The 14,243-nt window shown below is 36.0% G+C and overlaps 1 protein-coding gene across 1 annotated transcript in view; it reads left to right on the top strand.

Moving 5' to 3' along the window:
- slc23a4 (solute carrier family 23 member 4) overlaps window positions 1-14,243 on the top strand; it is a 34,812-nt gene that overhangs the window by 13,849 nt on the left and 6,720 nt on the right. Inside the window, exons 4-10 of the mRNA XM_066724597.1 lie at window positions 1,933-2,092; window positions 2,835-3,016; window positions 3,894-4,014; window positions 7,053-7,209; window positions 7,484-7,737; window positions 10,578-10,742; window positions 12,596-12,704. Coding sequence (XP_066580694.1) covers window positions 1,933-2,092; window positions 2,835-3,016; window positions 3,894-4,014; window positions 7,053-7,209; window positions 7,484-7,737; window positions 10,578-10,742; window positions 12,596-12,704 — 1,148 coding nt within the window. The remainder of the gene's footprint in view (window positions 1-1,932; window positions 2,093-2,834; window positions 3,017-3,893; window positions 4,015-7,052; window positions 7,210-7,483; window positions 7,738-10,577; window positions 10,743-12,595; window positions 12,705-14,243) is intronic.

The following is a 14,243-nucleotide window of genomic DNA, read 5'->3' on the forward strand; positions in this document are numbered from 1 at the left end:
GCACAGTTGCATACATATTTAAACATTTAATTTATGTTGTAATGTTTTTTAGTTTTTTTAGCAATTTATTTTGGGGTGTCTACAAACTCTGGTATCATCATGTCAGTTTATTTTATGCACTCTTCTTTGGGCAAGGATTGTGCCTTCTGAATGTTGGATCTGTGCACTCATCGTGTATAAATTGACATAACATTGGCAAAACAATGGCTAGAGCCCCCCCCCCCCCACTCCTTACTGTAAGCTTGCTGAGGAGTTTCACTCATATTAAAAAGTACACTTTTAATTATAGATGTATAAGTTGCTGTCGTGGTTCCAAGCCCTTACCCTCTTTCCCCACTAGAGGCCGCCAATGTTCCCTTGCCTTTTCCTTCTCCCTTCACTGCTTTCCTTTGTTGATCTTTCAATTAACATTCCTCTCACACCCTTGTGCACTTCTGTTCCTTTCCTTTGCTCTCATTGGTCCTGCTTCTGCCTTTCTAGTTTCTGCTTCCTTTTATAAACCCCTCACTGCCCTTACTCAGGGCGAAGTGTCATCAGTTCTACCTGTGTCATCAAGCCTGGTTCCTTGGTCTCCCTAGCTCTTTGGCCCCAGCCTCTCCTCTCTCTCTTGCGTGCTCACTCCCAGTCCTGTTTTGCTCGCTTGCTCTCTCTCTCTCGTTCCCAGTCCTAGTCCTAGTCCTGTGTCTCTCTCTCTCTCAGTTCTGTGTCTCTGTCTCTCTCTCTCTCTCGACCTCCTTGATCTTGACCATAGCCTGTGACCTCGACCACGTCCTTGATTAGTCCTTGTGTCCTGTCTGCCAACTCTACAAACACTGCACCTAGGTCCTAACTCCCTTGCTCTGCGGTCCTCCCCTGAGAGACCATGACAGTTGCACACTTCCACAATCATATAACAGCTCCAACTAGGCCTCATGAGAAATAGGAACGTTTTGGAAAATTATTCCTTTACATCAATTTACTGTGTAATTTAAACTCAAGAACGTTTTGAGATATGCTTGTTGATACCAGTGTTCTTTGGCTGGATTTGATTAATATTTCCTCAGATGATTTTTACTTGAAATAACAGTACAAAGAAAAAATAGCTACAGGCCATAGCCAAGGTTGGCAACCATGCCAAAGTGCATTTTTCTTGTAACTGAGATAAAATATGAGAAATGTGCTTTGAATTGCACTATTTCTCCAGAGTACCTTAAATCCATTTTTTGTTTGTTTTATTTTTTAATTCTGAGGAAGCAATAAACAAGCAAGCAAAAAGACTGTAGATTAGGACTGGGGATTAATGTTACAAATATACACTGCTGTAACAAGAAATTGTTTATAATATTGTGTTTAATCTTGTCTTATAAAAAGGATAGTGGTGCCCTGGAAAGAATTCAAAGTAGCTGTAGCTTACAGAATTATTCCAAGTCTCAAATACATATTACACATAGATAGGTTAAAGAAACTGAAATAAACTGTATTTGAAATAAGGCAATTGCAAAGGGAGTTAATTATTTAATTAGTGTCTTTTTTCACACATTTAACTTAAACCTTGTGTTTTTGTCCACATTTAGTAAATACTTAAGACGTTTTTTCCACATTTATAAAGATTTCGTTTTTTTTAAATAAATGTTTAATCTCTGTTTTTGAAAAATAAATATTTATCTTTTGATTAAATATTTAACTAAATCCTAAATCTCTGAGTCACAAAATAAATATAGTTTTTAAATAAATATTTAGTCTAAATATAAATGTGAAATATAAATGTTAAATATAAATGTAATGGAAGTCTGTAGAACACTGCCTATCCCAAGTGGTTTGAAGCTAATCCCTAGGATTCTTGAATAAACATCCAAATAAGATTCTGGAACTGATTTCTAGAAACCAAGCAATGAAGATGGTTTCAGGCCACCACCTCTTGTTTGTAACCATTCATATTCTCTTATATTCCAGGTTGCCCATTCTCCAGGGGGGAACATTTACTTTCCTGACCCCATCTCTGGCTGTGCTCAGTATGCCTGAATGGAGATGTCCAGCATGGACTCACAATGCTAGCCTTGTTAATACTAGCTCCCCTGAGTACATAGAAGTATGGCAGAGCAGGATTCGAGAGGTGAACTACATTTTGATTTACATATTTCTGCCCATTGCCAATAAAGACATACCCACTTTAAATATATTTACAAGATGAAAAATAAGTTAATATATATACTGGTTTGTAAAGGTAAACATACTAAGAGTATTAGAATCTCACTAATCTAGTTTAAAACTAGGCTTTCCACCAAAAGCTAGCAAATAAGAACTCACTGGGAATTGGTGAAAAAGACCAACAAAAAAAGAGAGTCAGTCCTGGAGCAAGTTCAAACATCGAATACTTGACAGAACAGTACAGTTAGTACCTGAGCCCTAGGAAGGAGGTGAAAGCTCTTTACTTCAGTGGAATCTGGAGCAGAAGCAGGTTCTCGGAATGGCCTATTAGCAGCTTTGACATAAAATCTCAGGACCTCCCATATGCTCATCACAAATTCACACCTGTTCTACGTATGAATATACCCTATATTGTGGAGTGGATTTTAAATTAATATTGAAACTAAAATATAATATTTGCTTAATCATTTGGACATTTTAACCAATTTGTTTATGTCCACAAATTATTTTCATACTGACTGCTAGTTTATTTGAAAGGTGTTCAAGTAAAGACTCAGATTTGACAGATTTGAAAAATATAATTTACTATTTTACTTCATGCTGCCAGAGAATGACACAAGTTCAGGTCTTTATCTGATGCTTGATTTGAATTAAAATGGACTTCTCATATGTTACTCTGCATAACTTGTTTTCCCCTTCACCTATAGCTGCAGGGATCTATCATGGTGGCATCCTGTTTCCAGATTGTTGTTGGATTTTCTGGTCTCATCGGCCTCTTCATGAAGTTTATAGGCCCACTGACCATCGCACCCACCATCTCTCTCATTGGGCTTTCACTGTATGATTCAGCTGGGAATGATGCAGGGAAGCACTGGGGCATTGCATCAATGTGTGTTCGTATTTAATGATCATCCAAGCTGATCAGTAATATCTCAAACTATGTATGAAAATATGTGGGTTTTTACTTTTATAGAGTTCAATAAGTCAACACACAACTCTGTTGATTTAAATCAGTCAAAAACCATTTATTCAGTGAAATCTGTGTGAAAATCACCCTGTTAATTTGTTCTATTCTTAAATTTTTCAAATATATCTTAAGATTTACATAATATATTCAACCCTAATACACTCACCTAAAGGATTATTAGGAACACCTGTTCAATTTCTCATTAATGCAATTATCTAACCAACCAATCACATGGCAGTTGCTTCAATGCATTTAGGGGTGTGGTCCTGGTCAAGACAATCTCCTGAACTCCAAACTGAATGTCTGAATGGGAAAGAAAGGTGATTTAAGCAATTTTGAGCGTGGCATGGTTGTTGGTGCCAGACTGATGGCTACTTCCAGCAGGATAATGCACCATGTCACAAAGGTCGAATCATTTCAAATTGGTTTCTTGAACATGACAATGAGTTCACTGTACTAACCTGGCCCCCACAGTCACCAGATCTCAACCCAATAGAGCATCTTTGGGATGTGGTGGAACGGGAGCTTCGTGCCCTGGATGTGCATCCCACAAATCTCCATCAACAGCAAGATGCTATCCTATCAATATGGGCCAACATTTCTAAAGAATGCTTTCAGCACCTTGTTGAATCAATGCCATGTAGAATTAAGGCAGTTCTGAAGGTGAAAGGGGGTTAAACACAGTATTAGTATGGTGTTCCTAATAATCCTTTAGGTGAGTGTATATTACTTTTTACCTTTTAAGTTTATGACTGTTTACTTGCTGCTTTGGTACTCATTTTTGCCTTACTATCTGCAGGACAATAGCGCTGATTGTCCTGTTTTCACAGTACCTCCGCCATATACCTGTGCCTATACCAACTTATAATAGGACGAAGAAATTCCACACCTCCAAAGTGTACATCTTTCAGATTCTACCAGTAAGTACAAAATATCCAACTTAATTTTCTAGATGAATTCAATATCCTTGGGATTAAGAGCTCTATTTTGCAGTAAGCACAGGGGTCAACATTTTTTTTTTTTTTTGAGGATTTTAAAAAATATGTGTTTTTACAATATCTGAAGAGTCACAGAAATCCAGAGAGATGTACCTCCAATCAAAAGATTTTTATTACAAGCAGCTGCAAGGAAGAGGTTCAACAGGCAATCTCAAGAGTAGAATAATATATTTTCCACATCCTTCAGGAAACCTTATCCAGGATAAGCTACTGACTGAATTACAGGCTTTAGACTCCAGAGGGAAGCAGTGTATAAGCAATCTTTTGTGGGAGTGCAGTGTGCATACAACTTCCACATCCTGCAGCATAAAAAACAGAAAAGTACATAGCTTTTGGAGTTGTGATGGTGAAGACAGGAATCTTGGAATCAATTCTCAGGAGCTAAGTTACAGATAATAACTTGGTTATTGTTCACATTCATTCAATTTTTTGTTTTGTTTTTTTGTAGCACATAACCGATTACCGATTTTCTGCAATCACAGATAATTGGCTATATATTATTATTCTGTCTGGAAACTATATTTGATGTGGCAAGTCTGATAGGTCCTAAATATAGACTGCAAAGTATGAGAATATTAATACTTAAGTACATAGTTTCTTGTCTTTCAACACATACTCCTTTGCTGTATACGTATATACACTCACCTAAAGGATTATTAGGAACACCTGTTCAATTTCTCATTAATGCAATTATCTAAACAACCAATCACATGGCAGTTGCTTCAATGCATTTAGGGATGTGGTCCTGGTCAAGACAATCTCCTGAACTCCAAACTGAATGTCTGAATGGGAATGAATGGTGATTTATGCAATTTTGAGCGTGGCATGGTTGTTGGTGCCAGACGGGCCGGTCTGAGTATTTCACAATCTGCTCAGTTACTGGGATTTTCACGCACAACCATTTCTAGGGTTTACAAAGAATGGTGTGAAAAGGGAAAAACATCCAGTATGCGGCAGTCCTGTGGGCGAAAATGCCTTGTTGATGCTAGAGATCAGAGGAGAATGGGCCGACTGATTCAAGCTGATAGAAGAGCAACTTTGACTGAAATAAGCACTCGGTACAACCGAGGTATGCAGCAAAGCATTTGTGAAGCCACAACACGTACAACCTTGAGGCGGATGGGCTACAACAGCAGAAGACCCCACCGGGTACCACTCATCTCCAATACAAATAGGAAAAAGAGGCACAAGCTCACCAAAATTGGACAGTTGAAGACTGGAAAAATGTTGCCTGGTCTGATGAGTCTCGATTTCTGTTGAGACATTCAGATGGTAGAGTCAGAATTTGGCGTAAACAGAATGAGAACATGGATCCATCATGCCTTGTTACCACTGTGCAGGCTGGTGGTGGTGGTGTAATGGTGTGGGGGATGTTTTCTTGGCACACTTTAGGCCCCTTAGTGCCAATTGGGCATCGTTTAAATGCCACGGCCTACCTGAGCATTGTTTCTGACCATGTCCATCCCTTTATGACCACCATGTACCCATCCTCTGATGGCTACTTCCAGCAGGATAATGCACCATGTCACAAAGGTCGAATCATTTCAAATTGGTTTCTTGAACATGACAATGAGTTCACTGTACTAAACTGGCCCCCACAGTCACCAGATCTCAACCCAATAGAGTATCTTTGGGATGTGGTGGAACGGGAGCTTCGTGCCCTGGATGTGCATCCCACAAATCTCCATCAACTGCAAGATGCTATCCTATCAATATGGGCCAACATTTCTAAAGAATGCTTTCAGCACCTTGTTGAATCAATGCCACGCAGAATTAAGGCAGTTCTGAAGGCGAAAGGGGGTCAAACACAGTATTAGTATTGTGTTCCTAATAATCCTTTAGGTGAGTGTATACATACCATATTATATTATACTTATAGTGCTATCTATATATCTGTGTCCAAAAAACTGAAAACACAAAACAATTGTTTCTTTGATACATTTTCAGAGATACCATCCCACTGTAGAACCCCATCTTTTATATATATATATATATATATATATATATATATATATATATATATATATATATATATATATATATATATTTAGACCTAAAAATAACTAATATGAAATAACTAATATGGTAGCTCCTCGGTACAGTTGACTTCATTCCTTGTATTGATCAACAAGCAAATAAAAACATTATCAGCACTGGATACACAATTTGCCATGAAAGATTTTATCCCACAATTTGTCATGCTACACATGCTAGATTATATATGTTTGCAATTAATGCTACAAAATGGGGAGCAAAATATATTTTGCTGCAGAACCCCTTAAAAAGAACTACAGAAGAGATAACATCATGTATTTTATAATGAGAATACTGCTAGTGGTATGAATCTGAAATTGAATCATGTTATGTTTGTAACCATGGATCTCTGATGTGGTTGAATGACTAGGAAAAGTGTTACTCTTCTCTATCAATATGCTTTCTGAGATTAGTTAAAATGCTTATCTTCATCTTCCATTTATTCTCCTTAATTTGTAAATGAATGGCTTTCAGATAAAACACATTGAAAGCTTAAATATACATTAAAAAACATTTTGGAGAGATTTTTCAACAGCTGCAATTTCAAGCAAGCTTTATTTGTATGTTTTATGTGTGCATGCAATGAAGAATGATTCAATAACTAAACAAATGTACTTTAAAAAGAGTTTAAGAGGAAGGCTCTTGCATACATGCATAAATTAAGGCCACTCTGTATACATTCAATATCCACCTCCATAAAATAACATTCCCATTCCTATCTGCATTTATAATTCAATGAATTAACAACAACTAGACCTTTATTAGAAACATTAAGTTACATATCCTTATACTTATAAAATGACTATCATGTAGTTACCTCCGTTAGAACTGCAACATTAACTGAATCTGTAAAAAAGTTGCCTACTGAAAAACTCTGCATGAACATCCATTTTTTTCTGGGTCACTATGATTTTTTTTTTTTTTAGGTGCTCCTGGGAATCACCTTGTCATGGCTTGTTTGTTATATCCTCACTGAGTACAATGTCTTCCCATCAGACTCCAGGCACTATGGTCACTTTGCTCGCACAGATCTGAAAGGAGATGTACTGGCCCAAGCACCCTGGTTCAGATTTCCTTACCCAGGTAAGGAGCCTGACTACAGATTTCAGATAGCTATAGCAATGTCAAGTATAAACAAGACTCACCTCTGCTATTATAATTATTTTATTAAAAATACATTATTAGTTAACATGGCTTCCCATTGATTATTTGTGGTTCAATAAAACACTTAAGAAAGATAAAGAAAGAAATAAAAAACACATTCCATAATTAATCTGACTGATTCAAAATATGAATTACAGTTTTGAACAACTATAATGTAGATATTATTGATTGATTTATCATATCATATTATCAGGTCAATGGGGTGTTCCAACTGTCAGCCTTGCAGGGGTGTTTGGGATCCTGGCAGGGGTGATCTCTTCCATGGTAGAGTCTGTTGGGGATTACCATGCCTGTGCAAGACTGTCCGGGGCGCCTCCTCCACCCAAACATGCCATTAACCGAGGAGTGGGCATTGAAGGCATTGGCTGCCTGTTGGCAGGAGCATGGGGGACAGGCAATGGGACCACTTCCTACAGTGAGAACGTGGGAGCACTGGGCATCACTAAGGTTAGTGCAGTGTCCATGAATCTGTGAGATCTAAAGAGAATTTTTACAAACAACGCTTATAATATTAAAGATTGAAAGTGACTAATTTTACCTATATTCAGAGCATGAGCTGACCAGACATGGATATTGTGGACAATCATTAGTGAGGGTTGTAAACAAGAGATTTGTTTGCAAGTTACAAAGGTTTAATCGAAAAATGTATAAATCTGCCTTTTTTGTTAGACAACCCTCTACTCCTTGGTTTGAGAACATCTCACAGATAAACCAGAAAAGAAGGAGGATTTCATCTATCACACAGAATGAGACTAAGGTGTCATAATGTACCATAAGCAAGTAAACCCAGATCGCATTTGAAAACCGGGCTGCCTGGGGCTGCTGATTTTTGATATCCCATGTAAATTAAATTTTGCCTTCTTAATATAAAACGTTTGATACAAATTCAGGCATCAATCATTTAAAATATTTTTTTTCTTGAAGCTGTACAATATTTCCTCCCATAATAACGAAACATTGGTCAATTCAAAGATTTGTTGAAAGCCCCTAAAGGTCTCTACTTCCATGGAAATTCCCTACAGTATGGATTTGCTGTTTGCTCCACAAACAGCATTGATTAGCTCATTTAAAAGAATAGGATTGTTTGAGCCTAGAGGGGAAATGTAAATTGAATCACAACTATGGGAAATGTTTCACACACACAATAAATATAGATATATTTTATTTAAAGTGGTGGCTTAACTGTATAAGCATATGGGGTTTATTCATTATAATTATTATTATTTTGCTGTATAGTTTTATTAGTTTTAATATTGTCTATGCAACACAAACAAAGTATTAGAGCTGTCTTGAGTTCAGTGACATCATAGTAGAGAAATATGGTTACTTAGCCAAGACAGACTTTGTTGTCTTATATATTAGAAAATGTAAAAATAAATGCATATGTTCAGATTGTTTAGGTTAGGTCTGCCACAAGTGATTCTACATCCTTCTATACTGTACTCATAAACCACTGACATACATTATATGATTTTGACAGCATTTGTTGTGCTACATTTATCAAAGAATATCCTAGTTATTACTAAACATCTGTACAGGACATTTATCTCAGGAGTACATAGCCTGCATCATTTTCTGTTTGTGGGAATTTGATAAGAAAGAGAGGTACAGTACATTGGGATCCACAAAACCCTTTAATCTTTTTTTTGGAATTTAATCTAATGCTTTATAACAGTTCTAATGCATATCATATAGAATTCAGCAAATTATTTGTAGCTAGGGGCAGAATAAAATGATGTATTATACTGTATATCAAATTGAAGTTCTTAAACATAAAAAATAAAATACAACCATTTAATTTAACATATAACATTTAAGTATTTTAATGACCTGACTAATTGCAAGTATAAACCTGTACTATTACAACAGCCAACTAAATAAATAGTACTAAAATTAGTAAACTTTAGATTACCTTACCTCAGTGTATGGAGAAAAAGTGATTAACAATCCTGTTATATTATTTTATCAGTAGGCCTATGTGTTTCTATAGCTTTTTAAAATAATTACATTTTAAAATTTTAGTTGTGTAAGGTAGCTTGTTTTGTTAGCCAATAAGGCTTGTTCCTCCTGAAAAAACAGCAACAAATATAAATTCATAATATTAAGGCATATAATTGTTTTAATAACTATTGGAATCTTTATTATAGTGCAGGAACTATTGAACTAATGTGCAATTGCGGGAATCTTGCAAGACTCCAAAGTTGGCTGCACCTTTTACTATTATTATAATTGCTGCAGTGGAAGACATATTAGGACAATCTGATATGTAGATCATATCCATACATTGTAATGTGTAAGGGCCAGATTTAGAAAGAAATGGACACAGGGGCTAATAAAAAACTACAAACCTGTACCCTGTTTTTTTCTTTGTATATGCTGTAAATAGCACATTAATATCTGTAAGTTTCAATACTATACAGCATCCTATTTTAAAATAAGTCTGTGCTGAAGACAGTATAAAACAAATCCAGCATTTGGGTTTTTCTTTCTTTTTTGCAGCATAAGAATGGTAAGCATGTACATTTGCATATGTTATTGCCTGTTTGCATTATAGGTTATTTCTTATCTAGCCTCATTTAAATTACCAAGTTATTTTTTTATTTTTTTTGCACTGAAAGAATAACATTAACACAGAAGAACAAGACTACTATCCTGTTAAGTGTGCTTTATAAAATTTGATTTGGAAAAAATGTTCCAGCTGGTAGGATTGTTAAACACATTATAGGGTCATGCCAATGTCAGCCTGTATTTCATTATTTGACAGGTTTGGGATTAATCTCAAGGCTATTGTTACAAACTCCCCCCTTGGTCTAGGGTCTATGGGTAAAAAGTGGGGGGGGGAGCATGCAACATAACGCGCCTGCACACGCGATTGGGGAAAGTGTGGTGAGATGAGTGAACAGTGTGTAGACAGAATGGGGCCACGAACAAAGCAGTAAAATAATAAATATTTATTGTTGGAACAACAATTAAAACTTGAGCTCTGTAACAAACAAGCAATGCAGCATTTGGTTTCTGTTTTCCGACTCACCTCACTTTAGGCTACATATTTACTGTTTACTGTGATCAGTTTTATCATAATTGTGGCTCTCTGATTTTGCATATTGAATAATTCCATTGCGATTAAGATGACATAGCACGCTGTGCAAAGTAAGCAAGCAAGGTCGTTTGCATTTTATGCCTGCATTGTTTGGATTACCCCTTGTTCATGTAAATGATTCCTTTAATATTCAAGAGTGATTTAGAAATTCAGTGCTGGCTTGTCTGCTGTCATTCCTTCCATATAGGTGGGTAGCCGCATGGTGATTGTTGCCAGTGGGATCTTGATGGTAATTATGGGAATGTTTGGGAAAGTTGGAGCCATTTTCACCACAATCCCAGCACCTGTGATTGGAGGGATGTTCTTAGTCATGTTTGGAGTCATTTCTGCTGCTGGAGTAGCAAACTTACAGGTATTTACCAATGCAGACAAAGGCTAGCAAAAAATTCAGTAAAAGAAAACTAAAATAGTCAGCATGTCAAGGAGGAATTACTAATTACAATTCCCCACTACTACAAAATATCTCTTTCTCTTATATGAAAAACATATGGAAAAACAGCAAATAATGTAACATGAGTTATGCCAAAATTACATAAATATTTGAAACCTGCCACCAAATCACCAATTAATTCACTTGATGGAAGTTTTCTGTTTGCCACTTCCTGGCATTTGCAATGGGGAACCACACAGATACTGCTGTACAGTAGAACACAAGGACATAGACCTCACTGAGGAGCAAAACGAGACGATTCAGCCCCGTGTTCTATTCTGGCACACGGCTAGCCTGGGGGCAGTATTTATTTCTTTATTTATTATTTTTTGAATGACCCAAGTATCTTAACTCTTACAACTTCATCTAGTAGATTATTCCACATACTTAGAATTCTCTTCTGGAAGTCTGTCCTACTTTCTATTTGAAAAAGGGCTTTCAGTCAGCATCTTTTTTGCCCTGTAGTTCTACTGTCTGTACTTTAATAAAATAATCTAGACTGAGCTTTGTTCATAGCCAAGGGACAAAAACGCTTATCATTTCTGTTAAAATTCAATGTTTCTTCTTCTTTGCAACATTACTATTGCAGAATGTAAAATCCAATAATATATCTGTAATGCTTTATACATGGTATTAAAAATATGATTCATAATCTTAATAAAAACAAAGAGGTTCAATATATAATGATTATGACTTGCCATAAATGTTAATATGGTAGGTATGAATAGAATTAATCAAAGACATTCTAAAATTTGAGAACATATGGGAGGATCAATTTTACATCCTGCATGACAAAGAAAATCATGCCAACTATTAAAAAAGAAAGAAAAGTCTACTTGTGTGAAGTCACCCATACTCAGATGATTTAAAGCATTTCTGCTAATATACTTAACTTGTGGTAAGTATTGGAAAAGTATGGATCTTGGGAAGGATTTCATCTGAATGTTTTAGTATCTCATGCACACAATTGAACATCTTGTGTGGAAGATTTAAGATTTGTTACACAGGGATGAGATCTAGATTTTGTAGTTGTTCCTTATTGTCAGCATAGTGTGCATGCATAGAAATACTTAATCGCTCTCACAAGTTAACTAAATTGTGCCCACAAGATACTGAATCGTTTCCATAAAATAATTCAATTGTGTGCACGACATACAAAATCATTTGAACAAGATATAATTTTTTTCTCTTGTGTTCAATAGAAAAGCACACAATCTTACATACAATCTTGTTTGGTCTTTATATATTTCAAAGCTCTCCAGAGATTAAATTAAGTGTTTCAAGCATTCCACAAATAAATGTAAATAATTTTTCAATCTCTGTGTCAATATTTGTGAGACAGGGATTGAGCACCATTTCTTCAAACCTTCCATATGTATGAAATGCACAAGTGTATGCAATATGAAAGGTTATCTCTCTGAAAGAGGAAAGCTAACCAACCATCTTGATTTCCATCACTGGTGTGATGAGAGACATCAGTAACTGAGCAGTGCTACTCAACACTGAAGCATACTCAAGATAATGAATAGGAATTGGGATTTAAGAACCTAAGAAAAAGGGTTTTGTAAGCCACATAGAAGTCTGGCATATATCCTATTATTTAAAGAAGTTATTATGATCATACAATATCAAAGAAAAATGTTATAATTTAATTTACTATTAATCATGATCAATTCCTGGCTTTTCTACCTTCAATTTGTGAAAAGGTATATATTTATTTTTATTTATTCTTTAATTTAATCTGGTATTTCCTTGTTTGGTTGTTTATGTTTTAGTATGCAGATATGAATTCATCCCGGAATCTCTTTATTTTTGGATTTTCCATGTTTTCTGCATTGGTGATTCCCAACTGGATAAATAAGAACCCAAAAGCTATAGAAACTGGTAAGTCTCAAATACAACACAATGTGTTGCATCTAGCCATTACATACAGTTCTTTAATTAATTTCTAAAAGTAATCATCACTATGGAAAATACTCTACGAATGTTTCTGAGACCTTCTATCAAAGCTGCTGATAGGTCTTAGTGTCTGGCTGAGGGTCTAACCCACTGTACCAGTGGTGTGGCAACATCCTGTGCCCTCCTCAGGGGCCTGCCACTGTCAGACATCTGTGCTGTGGCCTCGCTATTCTGAACACCTTCATGCTGTTCTGGCTGGATGTCCTCGGACCATCTGCACTTCAGCATTGGATCCTTCACAGTCCTTGGGCTCTGATGCTTAGGGCAATAATCCCCTGCAGTGATTTCTTGTTACTATGATAGATACTTAAATAAATGTTACTCTGTTTTTTCTTTATCTAATACTCCTTATGTTATTCACACTAAGTATGTTAAATATCACAAGCGCCATGAAAGAGTGTCCTGTACTTACCTGCAGGTTATGTAACTTGCTGGTTAATAAACTACCCTAAATAGCTGCATGTGTGTCTCCCAGGCCTTTCCATACTTTCAGTTTATGACAGCTTCGGTATACTGTTCCAATAATTTTTTTAATTATAAGAGAATGTTAGGTTGCAATGCAATTCTCCAAAAGAAAGTAAATCATCAGAATCTGAAAATGCTTTGCTTAGCCGTATAGCTGAAGAACCAAAAAGGAAGGTAGTTCAAGGGATAATGCATGTGATGGGGCTTGTACCCCAATGAAAGACCTATCCACAGCTTTGTCATCAAGTCTCAGAACCTGCATGCATGGTGCCTTTTCCAAACTGATGATTGTTTCTCTCTCTCAGAGAGTCTGGATTGCATTACAACCCAACATTCTCCCTGGAATCAGTTAGTTAATTAGTATGGACAGACACTGGCAAACTAGAGTAGCAAAGTAGGAAATGCTGATTTCCAATGTAAAATGTTAGAAGAAATAATAAAAATTAGGACTAGAACAAATAAACACTCTATGCCACCTGGGATGCAGATAAACCACTTAGTTTAGTTGATCTTTGGAAGATGTGGGTATAGTAGCAATTTATTTTAACAACTATTTGTGTATCGATTTGAATATTTGATTACGAATGTCTTTTTCATAATGATATATTATAGTAGGAAAATGCACAATTTTAAGTGTATATCAGGGGTGGCTAACCTTGGTCCTGGAGTGACGCAGGGTCTGCAGGTTTTTGTTTTATCCAGATCGTTAACTGCTTAATTGAACCAACTATGGATCTTAATTAGGCAAAAAGTCCCTGTGTTCAAGATATCCACTGATTGGTAATTAAGAGAGACTTGGAAATCCTGCAGGATTGCGGCTCTCCAGGACCAGGGTTAGCCACCCCTGGTATATATATATATATATATATATATATATATATATATATATATATATATATATAATTCTCCTCATATTCTCCTATTGTTCTTTTAAGTCATATGTGTACATGTTTGATATGTAAGGAATAAGGCAAAGCAGGGTGTGGAATATACTCTAAT

The sequence above is a fragment of the Amia ocellicauda genome, chromosome 15 (assembly GCF_036373705.1).
Source record: "Amia ocellicauda isolate fAmiCal2 chromosome 15, fAmiCal2.hap1, whole genome shotgun sequence".
Lineage (NCBI taxonomy): Eukaryota > Metazoa > Chordata > Actinopteri > Amiiformes > Amiidae > Amia > Amia ocellicauda.